The sequence below is a fragment of the Prinia subflava genome, chromosome 8, assembly GCF_021018805.1.
Source record: "Prinia subflava isolate CZ2003 ecotype Zambia chromosome 8, Cam_Psub_1.2, whole genome shotgun sequence".
In the NCBI taxonomy this organism is placed as follows: Eukaryota; Metazoa; Chordata; class Aves; order Passeriformes; family Cisticolidae; genus Prinia; species Prinia subflava.
The window spans coordinates 14,035,878-14,058,830 of record NC_086254.1 but is presented as its reverse complement, the minus strand read 5'-3'; the positions used below and the strand labels follow the sequence as shown (position 1 = coordinate 14,058,830).

At 48.3% G+C, this 22,953-nt stretch overlaps 1 protein-coding gene across 2 annotated transcripts; it reads right to left on the bottom strand.

Moving 5' to 3' along the window:
* Positions 1 to 1,371: 1,371 nt before the first annotated feature.
* On the bottom strand, positions 1,372 to 22,245 carry MED26 (mediator complex subunit 26). 2 transcript variants are annotated; one of them, XM_063403289.1, is made up of 3 exons: positions 21,857 to 22,245; positions 5,412 to 5,486; positions 1,372 to 4,132 (listed from the first exon to the last, which is right to left on the bottom strand). In XM_063403289.1, the coding sequence occupies exons 1-3, from the start codon at positions 21,929 to 21,931 to the stop codon at positions 2,453 to 2,455; spliced, it is 1,830 nt and encodes a 609-aa protein (XP_063259359.1). In that variant the 5' UTR covers positions 21,932 to 22,245; the 3' UTR covers positions 1,372 to 2,452. The 2 variants fall into 2 exon arrangements, with proteins under 2 accessions (XP_063259359.1, XP_063259358.1); XM_063403288.1 differs by lacking the exon at positions 21,857 to 22,245 and adding an exon at positions 9,499 to 13,060.
* Between the last annotated feature and the right edge of the window lie 708 nt (positions 22,246 to 22,953).

Genomic DNA, 22,953 nt, shown 5'->3' with positions numbered 1-22,953 from the left:
ATCTCACCCTGGAGGACACACAAGTGAGTCGACCCCTTACAGCAGCAACAAACTCAGCAAGGAACAGGATTTAAAGCTTGCATTGGGAGGGAATTCCTCAGTCGGTTTTTGTACCACCAGGGAAAGGCTGGGTCTGATTCCTGATGCTCCCTCGAGCAGAGGAGCATCAGCACAGGCAGGTTTTGGGTGTGATCTGAAAGCTGTGATGAGCTTCGGGCATCGCCTCAGCCAGTGCAGTCGAGGGCCATCAATTGCATCAGAAATGGAAGCAGTGGAGAAAAAGATGGAATTTGTCAAGTAATACTTTGTCAATTCCTGAAATCTGGGAATATTCAAAGGCCTCCAAAGAGCACGGACCCTGTTCCTAAATGGGGCCATTCAGGGAAGGAGGGAGGAAGGGCAGGGGGAGAGAAGATGCACAGGACTTTTTTACATAAACAAAACTTAAGCATTTCCAAAATGACAGCAGCTTAGCCCTCTACCATCAAATCTGAACTGCAAGACAGGAGCTTTCCCCAGCTCTAAACCACACTGCTCAAGCTCAGCAACTGCAGGAGGACAAAGTGGAAGTAGACTGAAAACTGAAAATACACTCGGACAGATTTTTTTGGTAATCACTTCTGGTTTCACTCTCAGACCTCAGATTTCAGAAATGGAAGCACACAGACATCGTTCTTTCTGAGATACCCACACAGTTCAGTAACAGTCAGATCATAAACGATGAACAAGAATGACTTGAAAATAAAGCAAAATTCATCAGTTGTATTCCAGGGAAGAACCAACACCATGCAGGGCTGGCCAGGAGCGCCCTGCTTTGAACCAGGGAAGAGCCTGACCCTGCCCTCCCGGGCAGGACCTCCAGCACAGATGGGTTAACCCAGTGAACAGCACTAAACCCAGGAATATTTTTGGTATAGTGTCCCCACCCCTGACCCCCTGAACAGAAGCCCAACACTGGGGACTGCATCAAACAACACAGTCCCAAATATTAAAGCAATTCCAGTGAACACAAATCCTTTGCTTTCTACACCCCGGGCTGCTACAGAAAGCACTGTAACAATCAGGAATAAAACATTACAAAGTTACCGAGACGAAAAGATGAAGTCTGATGTCTTTAGACTTTGAGGTACGTTATCAGCAGTTGGGTTCTCAGTGTGGAGTTCAATAAAACCAGCTCCAGCCCGTGTGACTGAGCACACCAGGGCTCTTGGAAGACAATCCCGTTATCCCCACCGGCAGCTCCCAGGGATTCGGCTCCACCTCCCTGCTCCAGGGGCTCCCCGTGCCAGGGGCTCCCTTAGCTGGGCTGAGCTGAGCACATTTGGGGGAGGGAAAAACGAGTGGAGTGTATATAAATAATTCACAAACCGGTTTGTGCAAATTTTTTTTATTTCCACATTTATATCACAACGTGTCCACTTAAAGGACCAAATAGCAAAGTTGCTCCCTTCTGCATCCCAGGAACACAGAAGTCTAGTTACTGTACATTCACTAAGGCTCTTTGTTTTTGCAAATTGCGTTTATGATGGATATCCATAAGGCAAACAATATCTAAAGGAATGGTAACAAGTATATTTCCAGCATACAAACAGGCTTCCTTTTTCCCTCTCACAGTACAGTTACAAACTTGTAGCACCCTCATTACATTTAGATTCTAGAAAAGGTGATTTTTTTCTTTTTGTGGTTTTTTTTTTTTTGTCTTTTTGGTTTTTTTTGTCTTTTTGTTTTTTTACCTATTAAGTTTGCAGGAAGGGAAAAGGAGGAAAAATATTTGGCTGGTGGTGGTGGGATCAAAAAATATCGTTAAACATCTAGTTTTTGCAGCATTTCTCAGAGACTGGATTTAAACTGAAACCAGACTAAAATATGTGGATGCCTATGGAATGTTGAGCTGAAGCTGGTGGCCCAGCCTGCAGTGCAACACCTGCTGTTTAAAACCCAATCTCCGTACCACATGACTCTTAAATAACGCAATCATGTTCAGAGATGTGATAGAAATAAAACTACAGTTTTTGCACATTGTCTCTCGAATACCTCACTGCCAAATAAAAACCCAAATCAAGTCAAATAAATAGATGCATATTTTGTTAAGGTAACTTCCACAATTTTTCTCTGTACCTGCCTGTAATAAGATTCCGGCATTCACAAAGTGCTGGAAATCCTCTTCACTTCTTGGGGACTAACACTTTTTATAGCTGGCTCGCTATATAGAGTTTTAAACTCAACTGATCAACCTTCGTATGCCTTCCTTTGCAATGTTAGTAAACTGGTAGCAGCATTTCACAAAAGGAGAATTTAAAGGAACGAGCTGGAAAGGCCCAGCTCCCTCCCTCCCCCCCTGCTCGTGGGGCCTGTTTGTCCAGGACAGGAGGCTCTCTCCAGCTGGAAGTGGCATCGTGTCTGCCAGCTCTGCTAACTGCGGGTGTCAAGAGCTCGCTGAGCAGAGCTGCTCTCAGTCTAGGCAGACGTAAGGCAGGATGTTGAGTCTCCCATCATCCCCGTGTGGGTCTAAGGATATGCACTGTGTCCAGTCATACCAGTTACCCTGTGTGTCATAACAACCGTTCACGCCCGGCCACTTGTGGTCACGTATCCTGTCGAGGTCATCGCCCGTGACCTCTCTGGTGACCCCAGGCAAGTCTGTAGGTTTGCTGTTAGGAGCTAGAACGTGAGTCTTTCTAGCCTCTTTTCTAGTGCTTTCCTCCTGCTTTAAATACTCAGACATGAAGTAGTGAGCTCCTGGAGTCTGTACTCCTGATGAAGACAGCAAGCTACTCTGTCTGTTTAAATATGACTGAATGATTTCATTTCTGGACAACTCTTTCCAGTTCGTTTGTTCAAAGGGGCTTTGCAGGTTGGGTTTTTGCTCCTGCTTTTCCGTTTCTGTCCTGTGCTGTTCAGTAAGTGCAGGGATTTCTACCTGCAAAGGATCTTTCGGTGTTAAAGGTTTTATCTGTCCTGTCATGGGATCAAAAGTGAGTTTTCTCTCTTTTAACCTCACAGGTTTCACACCCCCTTCTGTCACATGCCCATCCAAGTTGACTGTATAGTCTCTGGGTCGGTACCTTTTCTTCTTTTTGCTGTCAGACCCTGAAGCAGCGTCGTCACTGTCCATCCTGGAGGCGTCCTGCGGGAAGGCCGCGTGCGGTTCCGCGGGGTGGGCTCTGCAGCCGGGAGCCGTGTGCTGCTGAAGTGTCCCTGCTGTGTGCCTGTGCTGGCCCTCGGGGGCTCCCTGCTGCTCCTGCCAGTGCTGCCCTGCCTCGGGGGCCGCCTGAGGAGGGAACTCCAGTCTCTTGGCTGGCATGGGAGGTGTGGATGGTTGCATCAGGGACGGCGGCGGCGACGGCACCGGCGCGGCGTCTGCGAGCTGAGACCTCTGAGATGGACTGGGCATCGAATCCTTTGGTGAGTACGTGGTGTGCTGCCGAGCAAAAGTATCATGCCTAACGTTCCTGGGGCTAAAGGAGGAGCAGCGTGGGCTCTTGGGCTGGTGGGGGCCCGTGGCTTCTTCTGATTTATCATGCTGCTGAAGCACTGCAGTCTTTAGTAACGAGGAAGTGCTTGAAGGCTTTACGAGTCCCGGAGAACTGGTGTGAGGTTTTACAGCGTTTACTGGGATCTTATTGTGTTTATCGTTTTCACTGAGATCTGTCCTGCTGCTTTCGGGCCCTGCATGTAGGTTTATGTCTACAGGACTAGGAAAATTTTCAGGACTACCTCCAATTCCATTGGTTGGAGGGGGCGAAGAGTTTTGTAATACTTCATGACTAGCTTTGGAGACCTTTGGGGGAGGAGGGCCCTGATGCCCATCCCTGTGCTCACCTTTCCTTTTCCTATTTCCAAGTTTCTCTGTTTTGGGAGAATTCAGTTTCTGGATATCATTCCTACTTTTCAGTTCGCTGATGGGCTTGGCGCCGGCCACAGCAGGGAGTTGTGAGTCTGGTTTGCAGTTGTGGGCACCTCCATTTGCTGATCCTGGCGGGTTGGGCAGCCCCCTTGGCACTGGCTCGTTCTGGGTCACGGGTTCTATCAACTTCTGCCAATTCCGCAACAATTTCTTGGCACGTTTGGCAAGTTCCTCATTGGATGTCTTCTTCCTCACCTCATTGATAAGCCTCCCGAGTCTGGTTTCCTACAAAGACAGACAAGGTGTTTTACAAACACGGATCATTCCAAGCAAAATCCTCAAGGGATGTTTCTGCTTTGTAATGCTCACCCCTGAGAAACACCTGGTTAAAAACACTAAAGATTTAAGTGTTGAATTGATCTTTTTGGAAAGGATTGGTCCATGCTCTGCCACACAACATGAAACTGATGTAGGTTTCAAGCCACGCTGTCTTTGTTCCCTGGTAAAAGCAGGAAAAACATCAGAAAGGAGTTCTTTAATGAGAAAGAACTGTAAGAATAAGGGTGCAGGCTCAGATTGGAGGGGAAATACAGCACCCAAAGGTGTGTGTTTATCACAAGGGAAGTGTAAGATCTGCAGAGAGAGAGACAAAAGAATTCCAGCATCTCTGCCTGTTACAGTAACTCATCAACAATAAAAATCTCCATCTGACAAACCTGACTACAGGGTGTGAGTTGTGTCCTACCTTTTTCCTCCACCTCTCTCCTCTCCCTTCACTCCCCAGCCTGGTGGAAACGTATGAAAAAGCCATTTAAACACTCCCAGGGTGTCCCAAGGTGGTTTCATGAGCGGAAGGAAGTGTCTGATTGTTCCCAAAGCACATTTGAAAACAAAGACTGTTCCACAAGTCAGATTTCTTAAGGAAAGTACTTCAAAGGAGAACACAGAGCAGACTGGGAGAGAAATATGCAACCTGTTGTGATAGATATGTTGAAATACAGGTGGAGCTGTAATTAAGCAACAGTTAAAAGCAAGAACACCGCTAATTTCAATACAAAGAGTGAAAAAGAAATATATAATTCATCCATAAAGCTCCTTTGGACTGTTCCTATGAATGGCCAGTGAGAGCTCAGCTACACCTGACCTCACCACAAATATCAGGCCTTGAAACCTGCTTAACTGAATTTAAGATTAATTTTACAGACCCAGAGCAACTCTCCCCTATTTCAGATTTTTGGTGCTTGGTCACCAAACATCCACAAAGGTGACCAGAACTGCAGGGTGACATTGCTGAGTGCCACACAATTCATCAGTGGTGAGTGATGATTAATGTAGTGCCCTGCACAAACAGGAACTGTGCTGCCCAGAATACTGATCCGGGCCCAGAAAGGATCCCTGTGTTCAGCGAGATGTCGGAAGCAGCACGAGAGGGACAAAATAATATCTTAATTGTCAATCCTTTGCAATCCATCTATTGTTTCTAGAAAAGCTCCCATGGAAATTAGAAAGGCAGGAAAAAGTCCTTTTATACACATTAAAAAATCATGTTCAGAGGGTGACATACCTCAAGTGCCTCTTTGGTAATGGGATATTTCTCCAGGCTGGAGATCACTTCCAGCACTGCCACCATGTTATGGATCTGCAACAAGGAAGACAAAGTCACTTCATGTTTCACGTACTGGTCTTAGTTAACAAATGTAATTTAAGACCTTCCACTTTATAATTGCTGGAAGCATTAATCACAAACTGCTATCAGACTGTCTGGCTTTAGGGAGCTGATTGTTCAAGGAATAGGGACAAGGACACTTTTACTGACCTAGTTGGAAACTGCAGGAGCTGTAACAAACACACTCTTATGTAAAACCCGAGGAAACAGTGGCAATAAAACCGCTGTGACTGAGTAACAAAGTTCTGAGACCCCTCTGCAAAGCACCAATTAATTGTGCACAAACTAACGGGAAACAAGTGCCAGGTGGAGCAGCAATAGGAAATGTGGAGTCGAATCCTTCAGGCCCCACTGCAGATGTCCCCAAGTCACTGCTCTGCAGTTTCATTCCCAGTGTCACCTCCTGCCCTGCACACTGCAATCTCAGCCTGCAGGTCGTTTTAGGGGCTTGGTTTGGGGCTAAACATGGCACTGCTGGGTTGGACTCATTAATCTTGGAGAGCTTTTCCAACCCAAAGGAGTTTATGATCTCACACAGAGATCCCTGTTTCCATTACCTGATGTTAAGAGCGCTGAAACCTGGAATTTCTAATTCACCTTTGGAGATAGATTTGAAAGATAAGTGAAGGAAAACTTGAATCACAGTCTCATTTATTGCTTAATTGCATTTGTGACTCAACTGGATGTGAAGTGCATGTGAGAAAAATCCTCTGCAGGGATCCCACATCATCCTGAAACCTCATCAGGAGCATCATCATCATCATCATCCTCACCAGGCAGCTCTGCCCTCCCAGCCACACTCCCCCCTGCACGACCCCTCCTCTCAAAAACACTGCCTCGTGTAGGAATTGGCTTTTCCAACTCATTCTACCCCTCCACTAAATACCACAGGAGCACCAGGAGCTGAAGTCTCTTCCCTTCAGAAAATCTTGGGCTCAGACCGTGCTTTGTCCATCCCTGCAGGTCTGGGTGGTGCTGGGGATACTGGGCAATGCTGGCAGTGATAAAACATTTGCCCTCATTTTTTGATTCACTTTTATCAAACTTGTTTAAAGTCCAAGCAGGCTTTGAATGAGTCTAACTCCTACACGGTGTAAAACCATGTCCAGGCCTAAGATGAATTAATTTGTCCTGGTTCTTTCCTTACTCTGCAGATATTTAAAGCCCTACCATGAGGTCAGGCCTGGTAAAACTCTGCTTAACCTTTAGAGCAGCAAGAGCACCTATTCTGACATATTTTAGTTCTGATTATTTCACTTCAGTGCAATGATTTTCTTCTGTATTTCAGACCCTTGCCCTGTCCTCAGTGCCCAGGAAGGACAGTTTAGCACCACAGTTTCAACAAAATTGGTGTTGGTTTTAAACAACATAAGGGTTGGTTTTTTCAGTTTTTAAACCCAAAGCCCTTAGAATAGTTAAAGCTCAATTCTGGGAGTTTCCAGCCAAGTATTTTTAAACTTGCAAAACACAATACTCTCCTTCCCAACACATATTTTAGACTATGAATTACCAGGGTGAAAAAGGCTGCTGCACACACCATTAACTTAGTACAATTATTTTTGCAGTTACTGGTAATCCCCAAATATTCATTATCTAAATGAAGAACTGATGGCAAAAAAAAAAAAAAAAAAAAAGTCATTGGCCTATCAGAAGGTCAAGATGGGGAAAGTGATAAATTCATGTGCACACACACCTACAGAAAGCTGCAACTGCTCAGGGAATTTCCAGTCCCAGCTTTGCCTTTGTTCAGTGCCCCCAAACCAGAGGATGCCCCAAATGCCAAATCACCAAATCCCAAGTCCACACCAGGACTTTGCCAGGCTGTGACTTCCCTCCCTGCTCTGGGGACACGTGGTGACAATTAAGGACAGTGAAAGTGGCCTTGCACCCTCAGCTCCTGCTGGAACACAAACCACCCATTTTGGATTCCTCACACATTTGTAACCAATTGAGAACGTGCTGTCACAGAGCAACTGCTGAGCGGAGCACGAACATCTCACACTCCAGACACTGCCAGCAGCTCCTCTCATTTTCCCTTTTTTTTTTTTGACCTGTGGGGAAGCTTGATTCTTTGAAAATAAATACATAAAATGTTCAAGCACGTTCAACAACTTCTCCTCCCTCCCCTCGTGGAGTTTTTCTCAGAATGTTTCATCCAAAGTGCCATGAAGAGAAGCTCATAGTAAAAATCATATTTGTCTGTTTTAAAATAATACAGATTATGAAATTTCTTGTGGTGTATTAAACACACAAGAGGACCTCCCAAAACTCCTCGAGTATCACCCATTCCATGAGAAGACACCCATCCTGCACACCAGGACCTTCACCTTAAACCAACTGTTACACTAAAATTCATACACTGTCACATAACCAGCGTGATACTAATGTTACAGCACCTGCCAGGACACCAGAAATGATCATTTATTAACACAAAGAGCTACTGAAGAAGCTTCCTGGAAACAGAGCAGACAGGTGAAGTGCCAGGGAGCAGAGCAGGACGGGGAATTTGGCAGCCCTGCTCCCCGTAACTGCCCAGGTCAGTGTCTCAGCAATTTGCAATTCAGTTTTTGATGTGCCTTTGCTCAAACTACAACCCCTTAGTACCCCCCCCAAACAACTTTTAGGACTCTCATTTAGGAGCTTGCAGCAAACAGCTCAAAATAATTGATAAGTAATTGATACAGCACTCCAAATTCTCCCTTGCTGCTCCCCTGTTGGGAGGACTGGCACACAGACTAATTCACTCCAAAGTTTACTGGAGAACATCTGCTTTGAGTCATCCACGATAATCCTTTCCAGCCAACCCTAATGACAGCCACACAAAACAAATCTTATTTATTCCATGCAAGGCTCCTTAAGTCATCCAGCCATTCAGCCACACTCTGGAGCTTACTATGGCTGAGATCGTTCCCAAGTTAAGCACTGAATGTTTTTACTCCAGCCTCAGACAAAAGCAGAGGTTTCTGAACTCTCAGGAAAAGATGAAGAAGCTTAATTTTCTTTTCTTAACTACCATCTTAATCTTATTTCAGCATTTATAAAGCAGGGCCAGGTCAGTGAGTGATTTCAGGGAGTTACAGAGCAGTTTAAAGGGGTTTTGGGGAAGGCTGAGGTACAGCTGTTCCCTCCCACTTCCACCTCTGTCTTCCCAAAAATCTGAAAGCAGCAGCAGCAAGCTCAGATCCACACAAGCTCTACCACCATTTCCAGGTGCTGGGATGTGTTTTCTGAGGGACCAGCACTCTCCATGGGATACTTTGATTCTCCTCCTTTGCTTAAACACCAGCCCAGACCCCAAACACAACCCCAGAACACCCTCCTGTCCTCCTGGGCACTGCCTGGACACACAGCACAACCTGCACTCTCTCACTGCAGCCTGAAAAAGAAATGTTACAGAAACTTTCTATTGCAGACACTCAGATAAAGCAATTATTTTCTTTTTAATATTTCACAGGGATGTTTCTAAAGTTCTCTGCATGCCTGAGTAGACCGTGATAAACAACAAACCAGATCTGAGTTACCTGGAACAGGAGAAGGAACAGCATTTTCTGTGTAACATGAAAAACTCAATGCACAATTCAAAAAAACCTTGCAGTGATCTGCTCATGCAGATTCCTGCCTTTCTGGTAGAAAGGCTCTTTTCAACCACAAAGTTCAAGTAACAGTGCTAAAAGGCATCATTTGATACAGTAACATCATCCTTCTGGGTCACATTTGTGCCTTCACAAGTTTTTAAAGGATATTTAACTTTGGCCTAGAGTTACCATCGCTGTCAATCCTCTAAAACCAAACTGTGACACCACCATCCTCCTGAAATCACAGCTTACCACAATCACAGCCTGGCTCCACAGAGCACACGGGTATCACAGCACGCTGCTTTGGAGAAAATGTATTTGCCATCATACTTAACCACTCGATCAGAATATCCACAAATACTCAAAATTTCCATGGTTTCAGAGAAAGTACTTCTGTAACGCTGTCCCACCTGTAGCACCAATGCAGTTTGACAGAAGCAGCAGAAGTGGAGGCACTGTGGGAGACTCAACAGGTCTTTTTTCTTCCTACAAACACAAATCCAGGTGTCCATTGCCCAGCTGGAGGTTTCTGTGGCAGCAGGGTCCAGACAGGAGTTCACAGGAGCATTTGTACATTTTTTGTCCTCCTCCTGCTCCAGGGCTGTGTGTCTCCTCAGGGAATGCAGGAAAATGTTGAAGAAAATCCAAGATTTGAGGCCAGGGAGGCAGAGCTGAGTCCCAGGAGGTCAGGGCTGGCTCCAGGAGCGATGGCATCGCTGGTGTTCCTTCCCTTGGAGCTCTCAGTGTCACCTGCAGCCCAACAGCAGCTCCTGCCCCACATCAGGGTCCCCCCTCAGTGTCACATCTCACCCCAACACTGCTTTTGTACAAAAGCTGCTTCACTGCACAATGATCTAAACCACGGAATAAAAAGGGAGGAGAGAAAAGCTGCTATTCACAGGAGGCTTTATTTAAATGTGACAACAGAAATACAGCGGTGCAGAGTTTATTTAGCACTTTGTGTAGGAACTACGAGACACCAGACACTGACAATACACACCACCAACAGGAAAATTGTAATGTCATTTGTTCAGAGGTACAGACCAAACACACCAAGTTAGAATTCAGGTTACAACCTGCTGGTATTTAGTTCAGTTCCCTGGCAGCTGATCTATTAACAGTTCCCCCTAGCCCCAGTGTGACATGATGTTGTCTAAAGATAGGGAACACCAGATACTATTCACAGACACAACATACCAAAAAGATGACCATGCACTACTTTGCTCGGATTATTGAAAATGCCTGAAAGTCAATTTGCCAAGCAAAAGTAAAATATAAACCAGTACACAAAAGATATTCTTAAAGGTGGAGGTCAGTTTGCTAATGATATTTAGTGAAACAGATCTTTAAACATGAAGAAATCAATGATTTGAGTTGAAAGTCATTCACTGGGAGAATCTTCTATGACAGAGAAATTCATATGGAGACCATGCCTTTTAAAAACTAATCAGAAATTTGTGGTGCAAGACAAGGGGCAGAGGAAATGCTCTTTGAGTACCAAGAACAGCCCAAAGAGTGACCAGGCACAGGAAGCATTATCCACACCTCCGGCCTTAAAACTCCCACGTCTACTTTAAAGAGTCAAACCAATCTGCATCTATTTTATTTGTACTTAGGCTTTATTTAATGGCAAAGAAACATCATCCAGATACCTTCCTGTATACACTTGACAAAGCCAGGATCATCAAACGGGAGGAAGGTCAGATTCCAATAAAATTCCGCGCTGTGAGGAAACCGATGGACCTGAAATATTTCCCCTGCTCCCTCCTGGCAGTGCCCACGCACATCGCCGAGCTGGGCAGACACCACAGCAGCCAAGAGAACGAGAGGAGCTTGCCAGCACAAAGCACAGTTTGCCCTGGCACTCACAAAGGGCCTCCAGACACAAATCCACAGCAGCTGGCAGTGCCCTGGATGCTCTGGTTCTTCTTGACGTGCCCGTTCCCAGGGAGGCACCCCTGGCACAGCAGGAACAGAGCCCAGGCTGGGCCAGGGCAGGGGAAACCACCCAAGAAAAGGGGCACCCACTGGAGGAGAGTGGCACAAGAGGCAGGCAAACACAGACTGTGAACACACACACACCCCCTGTCCCTGCGCTGCAGGAAAAGGTCTTTAAGGCAAACAGAAAACGGCAACAGTGAAACGCTTTTCTCCACGTTTATTAGCCAATAACTGGAAGATATTTTTGTTACTACAGAGAAAAATACCTGTCTGTCAACTTCAGCAGTTACTAAACATTTTGTATAATGCCATAAGAATCGTGCCTGTGGTGCCACCCTGAGCTGCAGATGTAGAGAGAAGATTCACTGCAATACGACCTCCCCAACTTCTTTTTCCACCCCACCAGACTGTGAAGCTGGACAAATAAAAATTCACTAACCTGATTTTTTAAAAGAGGCTACATGAAATACTGTTCAACTGGTGAAAATTCCTGCTGAAGGAATAGAACAAGAAGCAGGCAGCACAACCCCAGGCAGCCACTGCCACAGCACACTGCAAACAAGATCATTTAGTGTTTTCCACTCAATCCCAAGCTGTAAGGAATGGCAGAGGAATTAAATTCAGCTGGAATTACATCTTCATCTCAAGGTGCAACAGCACAGGAAGAACATACATGAAGAGGAGGTCAGAGGACAGCAGCGATCAGAGGTTTTGAAAACATGGTTAATAACAAAGTTGAAGTTTTCATTTCACGCCGTATTGAAACAATAGGAAAGAGACACATGAAGCTTTAAATAAGCCTTTCTATGTGTTATAAGTCATAATAAAGAAAATGTTAATCAACTGGTTTCATGCTCACTGGCCTAACTTGCAACAAGACAAATACTGATTGCATATAGAAATAACCAGTGAGCTACCAGTGCACTCAAATAATCCTTTCAGTCTCCAGAGCCACTGTGGAGGTTTGAGAACAGATCAGACAAGTCCAGAAGGAGCTGTTTCATGAAGGTGATGGAACACACAAACTCCCTTCCAGCCATGCCCCTACAGCAGGAGCCCAGACACAGAACCAGAAGCAGCACAAACACATTGAAACTCCCACTTCCATCTACTCCAAACTAGACTTAGAGCAAGAATTCAGAAATGTCCTCTCAAAAAGATCCATACAGATAACTCCAGGAAACAGCTTTTATTGTAAAGGATCTAAAAATTCAACATTTCCAACCTCACTGCCCCAGCACAGTGCTCCATGTGATCCCAAAACTCCCAAAAGAAATGTCCAAAGTTTCTCTCCCCACTCATGGTCTGTAGTTGCTCCCTGTCACCATTTCAGCCTCCTCACATCCCCTCCATCCCTGCCCTGGTGCTAAGCACACCCAGCTAAGATCCAGTTTCCTTGTCTACATGATAATGATTTCTCCTCCTCTTCCCCCCATAGAGAAATTCAGACAAATCTTGGTAGTTACTATTTATTATAAGCCATGAACTGAAGCCCAAAATTACTGCTTCAAAATTTAGAGAGCCATAAAATGAGGTTGCTGTGCAAGCAAAGTCACGGGGACAACTGGTCCTACTTCAACAAGACAGAAATGCAGTTGGATGATTATTCAGGCAGAATAATACAGAATATATAGAAAATCCAGCTTTAAAATGTGCCCCTTCTGATTCATCATGATCTTGGTGCTTTCTGTTGGACCTGAACTCACTGTTGGAAACTCCCTGGGTTGAGGTACCACGAGAGCCCTAAAGGCTTGGACAGAACCATTCTGAGATCACCTGCTCCAATTTCATCCACTCCAGAGAACTGGTGAGCATTTAAAATCATGCAACAGGCATTTAAGGACTTGATGAGCAGGGGTCCAGAGCTTTGTGAAGTTCTTAAATATTATTTTACCCACTGATATCTATATATCTACCCAGAGCTGTTAATACAGAGCAGTTCATATCTGAGTGCAATTCAGAAAGGCCCTGCTAATGTCCTCACAATACAGAATTTGCACTATTTTTTAAAAAAGTAAAACCATTTATCACCACACCAGTATACTTTAAATGGAGCAGGCCAACTTTTCTCAAGTTTCTAGGGAAGTTTCTCAGCTGATGCCTTAAATGATAGAGGAGGCTGAGGTGAATACAATGTTGAATTCTTTGTGGAATGTATTAATTCATCACACTGAAGTGCAAGATCTCATGTGACTGCTCATGAGAGTTTAGGCATGGTGTGTTTGTTCCCAAAACCTGAGAAAAATAGTGTTACAAAGTGGGAAAGTTTGTGGAGAAGTCACTGTATCCTTCCAACAACTGTTACCAATAGTGAATTCTTGTCAGCACATACCATAAACAAGTTTTATGGATATGGAAAAAAAACTGAATCAATTTACACATCTCCTAGATGCTCTCCAAATTCTAGATTAAACACTGTCACCCATTTCCAAATACCTCTGTTGTCTGAAGGCTGTGTCACCTCAGGACAATGTCACCTGTCAGGAAAGCAAAGCCCCCCAGTAATCCCTGGAGAATTTTTGGCCATTCCAGCCGGTGGCACAATCCTCAGCAGCTCCTTGGAAACAAAATGACTTCTCTGCCTTTGGCTGGGATAAAAAGTCTTCCCTGCAGGAAGGTGAGCATGGAGCCTTCTCAGCTCAGGGTTTGTCAAAGCAGCTCCACTCCAGAGCCAGCTCCCAGTGTGGTCATGGCAGGACCAAGGAACTCAGTACTCATCTGCGTTTTTTTAGTATTTAAACACAGAACATGGAATTGTGGAGCCCCAGACTGGTTTGGGTTGGAAAGGACCTTAAAGCCCACCTCATTCCACACCCCTGCCATGGGCAGGAACAACTTCCACTATCCCAGGCTGGTCCAACCTGGCCTTGAACACTTCCAGGGATGGGGCAGAACATTCACAAAGCTCCAACCTGGCCTGGTTATTTCTAATCTAGTGGCAAAAAACTTCTCCATTTCCAGTTCAGAAAGCTCCAGTGAGGTTTAAGCCCCTGGGCAGTCTGTCTTGAAAAGTCCAGCAAAGAGAATACAAAGTCCAAACCCAAAAGCTCCTATTTTGACAGACAAACTCTTCCTCACAAGGCAATGGACACTGAGTTTTCCAGGATGCAGTCAGGCTCCTGAGCTGCACCTTCACAAAGAAATCTGAACCATCACCTCTTGCATCTTCTCCTCCACTGCACCATGCTCAATTCTATTCAAGAATCAACCGTGGTTTCTCCAAGGATTGAATACAATACTGAAATATTTTTTCCTGGAACTTTCAGGATGATAAGTTCTACACAGACGTTCCCTGTCCTTTCCTGCTGCAGTTAATTTACAGAGCATGAGGAGTGTTAGGCACTGCCCTGCTCACAAAGTGATGGCTTGAGTTACAGACATTTGTGGATGTGCTGCAAGTTTGTTCACCAAAGACAATTCACGACTGAGCATCACCACCCTGAGAAAACACCGTGTTCCTCTACCTTCCACAGCTCTACACTCCTTAAAAAAAACCAAATCAAACCCTCCAGACCTGTACTATAACTGTGACACTCTGCAAGCTGATCCTGCATGGAAACTATGTGAGAAAGCAGCTCCACAGAAGCGCTGGCTGTCACTCTGAGACAAGACTTCCACCTCTGCACAGTCGTCTCCACAGCACCAAGTTTGAAAACACGCCCAGCTGAGCGTGTCCCTGAATCCCTTGGATGCAGGATCCCTCCTCCCCAGCTGCTGGGTTAGAAACCACTCTGTTCACTAAAACAGAACTAATTATGTTTTACTTCCAGTGACTCCTCAGCAGAAATTGCTGCCACTGACTGTTTGGACATGCTGAAAATTGTACACTTTGATATTAACAATGCCACTCGGGCACGCACTGCTGCCCTGTGAGAGCTGTGCCCCTGAAAACACCAATTCGCTGCCGAGCTGTAGCAGATTGCACCTCAAATTAAAGCAATTTGCTGGCACTTAAATATTATTCCAAACACCAAAAGCATGAATTACCCACAGAAAGAGTAATTCAGCTGTTAGAACACTGAATAAACAAACCTACATTTACATGAAACTCAGTGTGAGGTGCTTACTTACCTTTACCTTAAATTATTTCTTTAAAGACCAAGCGTAAAAGTGGGGCCACATCCTACCACATTACACAGACCGAAGGAAATGTATTTGGAGTTATCACCAAGCACATAACTGCTGAGAAGAGATAGCAGCAAAATGTTATCAGCCAAAACAGACATGTTTTTATGTAAAAAAACTACACTGACATTAATTTTAACTCCAGGCCTAATGTATTGGAGTGACTATGCCTTAAAAGCAGTGCTTCTTGGCTAACATCAAACTTCTGCAGCAGGCAGAATCGATTCCTCCTTGCCCTCTCCTGAAACTTTTGTGGTTCCTGAAAAAAAAAGAAATGCTAATTGTCACCTACTGCAGCTCCTTGAAGAAACTGGGAAAGGATCTCAGAGGGAGAAAAAGCTTCAGCTGCAGTGGAGCTACTTTGACCAGGAGCCAAAGGTGCCAGGATGACAGTGCTGTTGTGTATATGGGCACAGCAAAACCCCAAAGAGGGGCAGCCACACACATCTCACCCCCCTAAACTGGGCTCACCCTCAGCTTACTGGACAAACTCCCCCAAAAGACAAAGGAATTCCCAGCCCAGACTCAGACTTCTGAAACACAGCCTAAGCTGAAAGTCTTCCTGTTTCCTAAGGCACAGGTTGGGTCCCTCTCCGTGTGGGAGCTCTGCAGTGTTTTCCTCTTGCCCCTGCTGCTGTCAGGCTGCAGTGCCCTGGCAGAGGGAGCTGATCCAGCTGGATCCCATGCCCATCCCAGCTCCAGCCCTGCCAGGATGAGCTGCTCAGCTCTCTTGGCTTCAAGGTGTGCCAAGGTGCACTCAAATGGCCTCACACAGGATCCAGAACGTCCCCAATTGGAGCAACTCAGGGAGCACCACCACAGGTCCTCTGCTCCTGGGGAGTTTGTTCATCTCTCCTGGAAGGACCCTCACCTTGCACTCCAGCTGTCTGTTCCAAGCTGTGCCTCGTGGTGACTGCCAGAGGTTACTCCCCATATTTACACCACCTACAAAAAGCTGGTTCTTCCATTGAGGAGCTGTTTCATGGCTGCACTAATAAAAATGTGTTAATGAGTTATTTCCCTGCAGCCTCTGAGCGTTCAGAGTGTTCGTTTCCCACCAAGGGCCCACCTACAGCACGTGCAGACGGGTGCCTGCTGCTGAGTTTTATCATCTGGATTTAAAAAGCTCTTGAATGAGCCAGTCTGACAGTGTGAGGGGGCTCAAGCTGCTCCAGGACAGCCTGAGCTGCCTCCACCCCACTGCCACCTCTCCTTGCCACACAATACCCCAGCTCTGTGCCAGAAGTGTCACCTCTCCCAGCCCAGGAGGAGCTGGGGCATGGGAAGGGGTCCCTGAGGAGCCTCTGCTCAGGTAGAGTTTGGCCAGGTGAGGGAGGGAACAAGAACAGCTGGAGGTGAGGACATGATGGGGATCCCAGCAGCTCTCCCAGCTCCACTGGCAGCTTCAGCTGCTGTAAGCACAGGGGTTTAAGCCAAATCAATCCAATTTTTGATCATTTGGAGAATTATCCATACAGCATTCAGTGGAAGGTGGTGGTTTACTCCTGAGTTGCAGAGCTCACTCATGAGTTACAACTCAGGAGCATCCTCCTGGCTGCCTGTGAAGACTTTTCCCAGCAATTATTCCTGGACACACAGAGCCCCTGCATGCCCACAAACACAGGAGAATTCCGGACATCTGGGAACCACACACAAGTGAGAGCAACAAAAAAGGCCCTGCAAGTGAAACTTGACCATAAGGCAGCCACTGTCACCTCAAGAAACCCAGACAGGCGTGGTTAACTTTTGCAGGTGACAACACCTCCTTCCTGCCAGCTCCCAATGCAGCAGGGAAGCACCCAGGAAGCAGCAACATTCCACTCCTCATGGAATCCCAGACTGGGCTGGGCTGGAAGGGACCTTAAAGCCCATCCCATTCCACTCCCCTGCCACGGGCAGGGACACCTTCCACTATCCCAGGTTGCCCCAAGCCCTGTTCAACCTGACCTTGGATATTTCCAGGGATGGAGCAACCACAGCTGCTCTGGGCACTCTGTGCCAGGGCCTGCCCACCCTCACAGGAAGCTGTTCTTTTCTGCTTCCACATTCATTGAAACCCTTCAAGACCCAATTCTGCTGCCAGAACTATTTGTGATGCACCAGAAGTTTTATGAAATAATTGAGCTACATCAAAAACTACCTGGGAAACGATCCATATATTGCCTTTTTTCTTCTTTAAATCCTGATCAATTCCTCGGTTCTGTTCCCCACATGATCCTGCACACATAAAATGGGTGTGTGTAGCACGAATAAGAAGTGGGTGTTATTTAAATTGTCACTGCTGCCGAAACAAACACTCAAATTAGAGCTCCAGAGCAAATGACTACTGCCATCATCACTGCAACCTGGGGAGTTTCAAGGAATTAACAACTGAAAAGCAGTTTGGCATTCCCTTTGCTTTGTCCCCTCAATTCAAACTCTCTGATATTTCTGTTCACTCAGATTTTGTCTTAGCATCCTCAAAATTCAGAATGGCCTCACTGTTGAAAGGGGCACTGCACAAATTAAGTTTTTAAACCTCCAGCCTCCCAACCCTTCTCAAGAAGTGACAGCCTGCACTGCCACCAAGCCAAATAAGCTTTTTGGGAAAGAAGTGGACAAGCAAACTTCAAAGCAAGGCCAAAAAACCAACTGTAGCATCACCCTGACACGGTGAATTCAAGTGAATCCAAGTGTTTGTAATAAAGAGCTCTAAGAAACACAGACCTAAATTAAAGTTATTATAAAGAATCATAACGCAATGGGACTCACTGCATCAGGCCCAAATCTTTATCTGGAACTCAAGACTGACATGATAACAACACTTCAGACCTTGCACATTAGGAAACACTCCCCAACCCCCTGCATTTTGTCACACACCTGGAACACCCTGCTGCCTTCACACACAAAACGTGAGACTGCTCCAAACAAGATGAGGAAAGGGACAAAGAGGGCAAGAGGTACAACAGGTTCTGTGCACCTCCCTCCAAACTGCTAAGCTCATTAGGGCTCGCAGAAAAGGATAAAGCTCAAGCAAGAGCCATTCCTAGTCTACTTTCGCCCACACGTAACACTTCCTGCATCCAGAGAAATCACTGAGACCCTCAGGAAGTGAAGCACCAGCTTCCCCTGCTTTTTATATTTATATTATTACAGCAGTGCCCTGCACCTTCTGAAGACACTACTGGAAAGCAGCTTTGCCACTGGTGAGGGGCGTTTGTCTCCAGCACCTTGGTAAAACAACCAACAGAGAAAACAGCCACAAAAAGCATCTTTAACCATGCAACTCGTGATCAGCCCATGCCAGAGCACCACCCAACATATCCCAGCACACAGGCCAATTAATTATTAATAATTCAGAGCATGGACCACTCCTGCAGGTCTTTGCAGCAGGTCCAGCTGAGATACTGCCTGAACCACAGCCCGAGTCAGGGCCAAGCCCAGCCTCACAGGGAGCACACAATGCAGGCTGTTACTCAAACCAAAGCTGGGTTTGTGTCACACAGGAGTACTAACGGCAAATAATGAAGTTATTATCTAATATTTAAAAACAGGAACAGATTGCTCCATATTCAGCATGAGGAACCATTTAATTGCAAGCACAATTCTAGCAGCTGGTTGGAAATGACAGGCTTGTCCACAGAGCAAAAAAACCAACATTTCTCATTCCTCCTGACATCAGGGAATAAACTCCCCCAGGAGCACGGAGCACGAGTTACCAAGGCAAAGGTATTCTGCTGGGTGGAAGGGGTGGCTGCTCAGCACACAGAGTCCAAAGGCAAAAGCCTTGTTCCCACCAGAACCAAGGAACATCTCCCCTGTCAGAACACAACTCCTGCTCTCCTCCACCTCCTGCTATGTTCTCACAGAAGTCTTGGAAGGAAAGTGATGCTGGTACTCAGAGCTTAGGTCATGGAGCAGAAGTGGTTTGCCCATATGTTTCCTCGAGGAGAAAAGGCTGAATAAATGAACACACAATACCAGACATCATCCCGGGTGGCTTCTAGGATGATGTAAGTTCTTTTAAAAATAGCTTATTTCTTATAGGTCTCCTTTGAAATAGTTCAGAATTTACACGGGTAACCTCTAAGTGTGGGAAACTAAGTTATAAATATATTCTGCAGCAATTACTAGAGGAGGTTCAAGTGCTAAACATGTGTAAATTCAATATTGCTCCCGAGTCAGCAGGGCTTTATGGAGCAGCTGGAGATGAACAATCAGCACAGGAGATGATTTCCTGAGGCCAGCAGGTTCTGCAGGCTTGGGGAAATGATTATTTTGACCAGTTCAACCCAACAGAGGTAGAGAAACTTATGTCCTATTTTCTTTTCATTTAAGGCATGGCCTGTGAGACGACCAAGATCCAACTAACCACTCAGGAATGAATACCCACAATGGCAGCTCGTGTTAGGGAATTCAAGTGAAGTTTAAATTTACAGACCCTACAGAAAAGCACCACGAAGAACCCACCATCTCCTCCCTCCTCAGCCCCACAGAACTGGATTGCTTTTGCCCACACTATTGGTGCAGCTTTCACCCTCTCCAGAAACACACACACCAACTATACCAAAAAGCTTGAATTAAATCTAAGCCTCAAAGCTTGACTTTCTTGGTAAATGAGGAAGTGAGCGACAACAATGAATGCTGTAGGTTTGAACACAACTAATTCTGTCAGGAGAAGATTCTAAGAGCCAGCAGACAGTGGCTGGAGCTTTCCATGAGTCCCTGCAGGCACAGCAGCTCATGGCTGCACTGACTCTCCCAGCAGGAAAACAGCAGAGCAGCTTCTTGTACTTTCACGCTGGTGCCCAAGTGTGATTAAACTCAGAATCTGCTTTTTAAGCGTGTTCAAAATGTAAGTTTTGCTTCCCTCGGTGCCAGCGACGTGCCAGGTAATGAACAATCAACAACACCACATATTCCACGTGCTTTGGAGCCAAGAGTCTGAGCTCTCAGCCTGCACAATGAACCTCAGCTACACCACCTCTGCTCTCCTTCAAGAAAAGGTTAAACTGGAGCACAGACCCTGCCTACAGGCACCTCGGAACAATGGGCTGATTTTTCTGCCACCAATTATTGCCCTGGATAAGTATCAAGTATGTAGAATTATAATTTAACATACATCACTCCTAAACTTAAGGGGCTACTGACCTGTTGGGAGCTCTGGTCCCCTTTGCAGGGAGCTGCCTGCTTATTTTGGGTCCTCTCACAACAGCGTGTGCAGAAAGGGAAAAGCACCCATCACAAAATTGACTTCCTGGCTGCTTACTTCTGCACAGCCACAGTGTCTGACAAAGTAACACCAGAATTAGGGTAACCACTGCAGCTGACAGTTCTGAAGTCAAAAGACACCACAGATCTGCTAGAATTTTATTAAAGTAGGTTGGCACTCGGTCTCACGTAGAGGGAAAAATCTGCAGCCACAGAAAGAGAGCTCAGAGCAAACAGGATTTGTGAAGTGCACTAAGTGACATTTCAGCAAGATCCACGTTAAAGTACTGCAAACTCAGACAACGCTGACATTTAACACTCCACAATTACCACCCCGATTTGTTACTGTTACTCCAATGTGTAACACTGCAGCTCCCCACAGATGCCCAGCCCAGGGGGCTCCACAGAACCTACAAGGTCAGGGTGATTTTCTTCAGTCCCCATGTCACACGCAGGCTGCTCCAGGAGGGGTTCCAAATGACAAAAACTTTATTAGCGACTTTAGGACTTCCATACAGGTCTATCACAAAAAAGCACTTGTTCAGCCAGGAGCAGGTATGACTTTAATAGAACCAAAGCACCATTTCATCCACCCCAGCCGCTGGAACAACACGTACACATTCAGCCTGATACACCAGAGGCTTCCCCCACGAACTGCAGATGGCCAAGACAGACCCACCTTGGCATCCTGCGGTAGTGACTGCTGATCTAAAACTCAAAAATTGGACAGATTGAAGGCCCTGCAGTCCTCTCACAGCAATAAACACCTAAGCCGAGAACTGCTCGGATGAGCCAAAAAACCCTTAAAAGGAGCAAATGATCCTTTGGATAACCGCCACTTAAGGCCACTTACAGGTAAAATACACGCTGACTTCTGTGCTTACACCACATCCCAGAAGGAGCAGATAAGCTCATTACGGCGCTGCAGGAAGGGATAAAAGCGAAGACCGAGGCTGCTCGGTGCTGGAGCAGCTCCAGAGCCCCGCAGCCACCGCCGGAGCCCTCCCGGCGTCCCCGCAGCCCGGGGTGGCCCCGGCCGCGGCCGCCGGGCCCGAGGAACAGGTGGGCGCCCCGGAAGGTCCCGGCGAGCCGCGGCGGGGCCGGCCCAGAGCCCCCTGCAGGCCGCGCCCGAGCCGCGGCCTGGCGTGGGGAGGCGGCCGGGCCGCCCGCCGCATGGCCGGGCAGCACCGGCCGGGCCCGGGGCGCCGAGCGGCGGCGGGGCGGGGGCGGCCGCGGCGCTGGGCGGGCGGGGAGCGGCCTCCGGAGCCCCCAGCGGGGCGGCCCTGCGCTCCCGGCCGGGGGGCGCGGGCGGGAGGCGCCGCCGGCTGCGGGACCCCGGGCGGGCGGCGCGCCGGGAGCTCCGCGCTACCGCCCGCGGCGGAGGCTCCGGGGCACCGGGGGCGGCCCCGGCGGGAGCCCCGGAGGCCCCGGCGGGGGGAGAAAGGCGTCGCGGCGGGAGCGCCGGGCGGGGGTCGGCCCGGAGCGGCGGGGGCCCGCGGGGCCCGTACTCACGTTGCTCTGCGGGTCGATGGCCTGCAGCAGCCGGTCCCTGATCTGCTGCGGGGACGGGGCCGGAGCCGCTGTCATTGCCTGGGCGAAGCGGGGCGGCTGCGGCTGCGGCCGGGGCGGGCGGGCGGCGGGGCCGGGCCGGGCCGGGGCGGCGGCGGCGGCGGCTCCTCACTCGCCGGCGGCGGCGGCCTCGGGGAGCCGGAGGAGCATGTTCGCTCCCCGCGGGGCGGGGGCGGCGCGGGGGGCCGGGGGGAGCGGGCGAGCCCAGCGCTCCGCTCCGCTCCGCTCCGCTCGGGCCGAACGCGGGGCGCGCTGGGGGCAGGGCCGGCGCCGCGCGCGGCTCCCTGGGACGCGCCCGACGCCGTGACGTGCGCGCGCCGCGCCCCGGCCCCCGCCCGCCCGCACCGCCCGCACCGCCGGGGGCGCGCACCGCGCGTGCGCGGGGGAGGGCGGGCGGCGGCGGGAACGCGCGTGCGCCGTGGGGGAGCGGGGCGGGGCTGGGGCGCCGTGAGGGGGAAATGGGGGACACGGGGAGAGGGGGACACAGGGGCCGTGAGGGGGGACAGGGGGACACAGGGGCCGTGAGGGGGACACGGGGAGAGAGGGACACAGGGGCCGTGAGGGAGGACAAGGGGACACAGGGGGACACAGGGGGACACAGGGGGACACAGGGGGACACAGGGGGACGGGGGTCCAGCAGGAAGAAGTTGTAGGAGAGGGCGCTGCAGGGAGTACCCGTGAGGGGAACAGCGAGGGGAGCGGGGCGATGCCGGCGGAGAGGGGCAGCGGGAGCCCGGTGACCACTCCGGGTTCCCCCGCCCGGCCCCGGAGGAACGGAGCACCCTGCGGAGAGAAATAAAAAATGGAAATAACGGGAATAAACCCTCTGCTGGCAGCACTCGGGCCGTGTAGGTGTGAGGGGTGTTCTGGTCCCCTCAGCGAAGCACCAGCGCGGCACGTGAAACGCCTCACACCATTAAGAGCAGCTCAAAATTGACTTCTGATTTCGCTTTTTTGAAGCAGCTGCTTCGAAGCGGAATCGCAACTTTTGCACAACTGGAGTCTTGTGGGGACAGCGCACTCTGGAGCAACACGGTGTG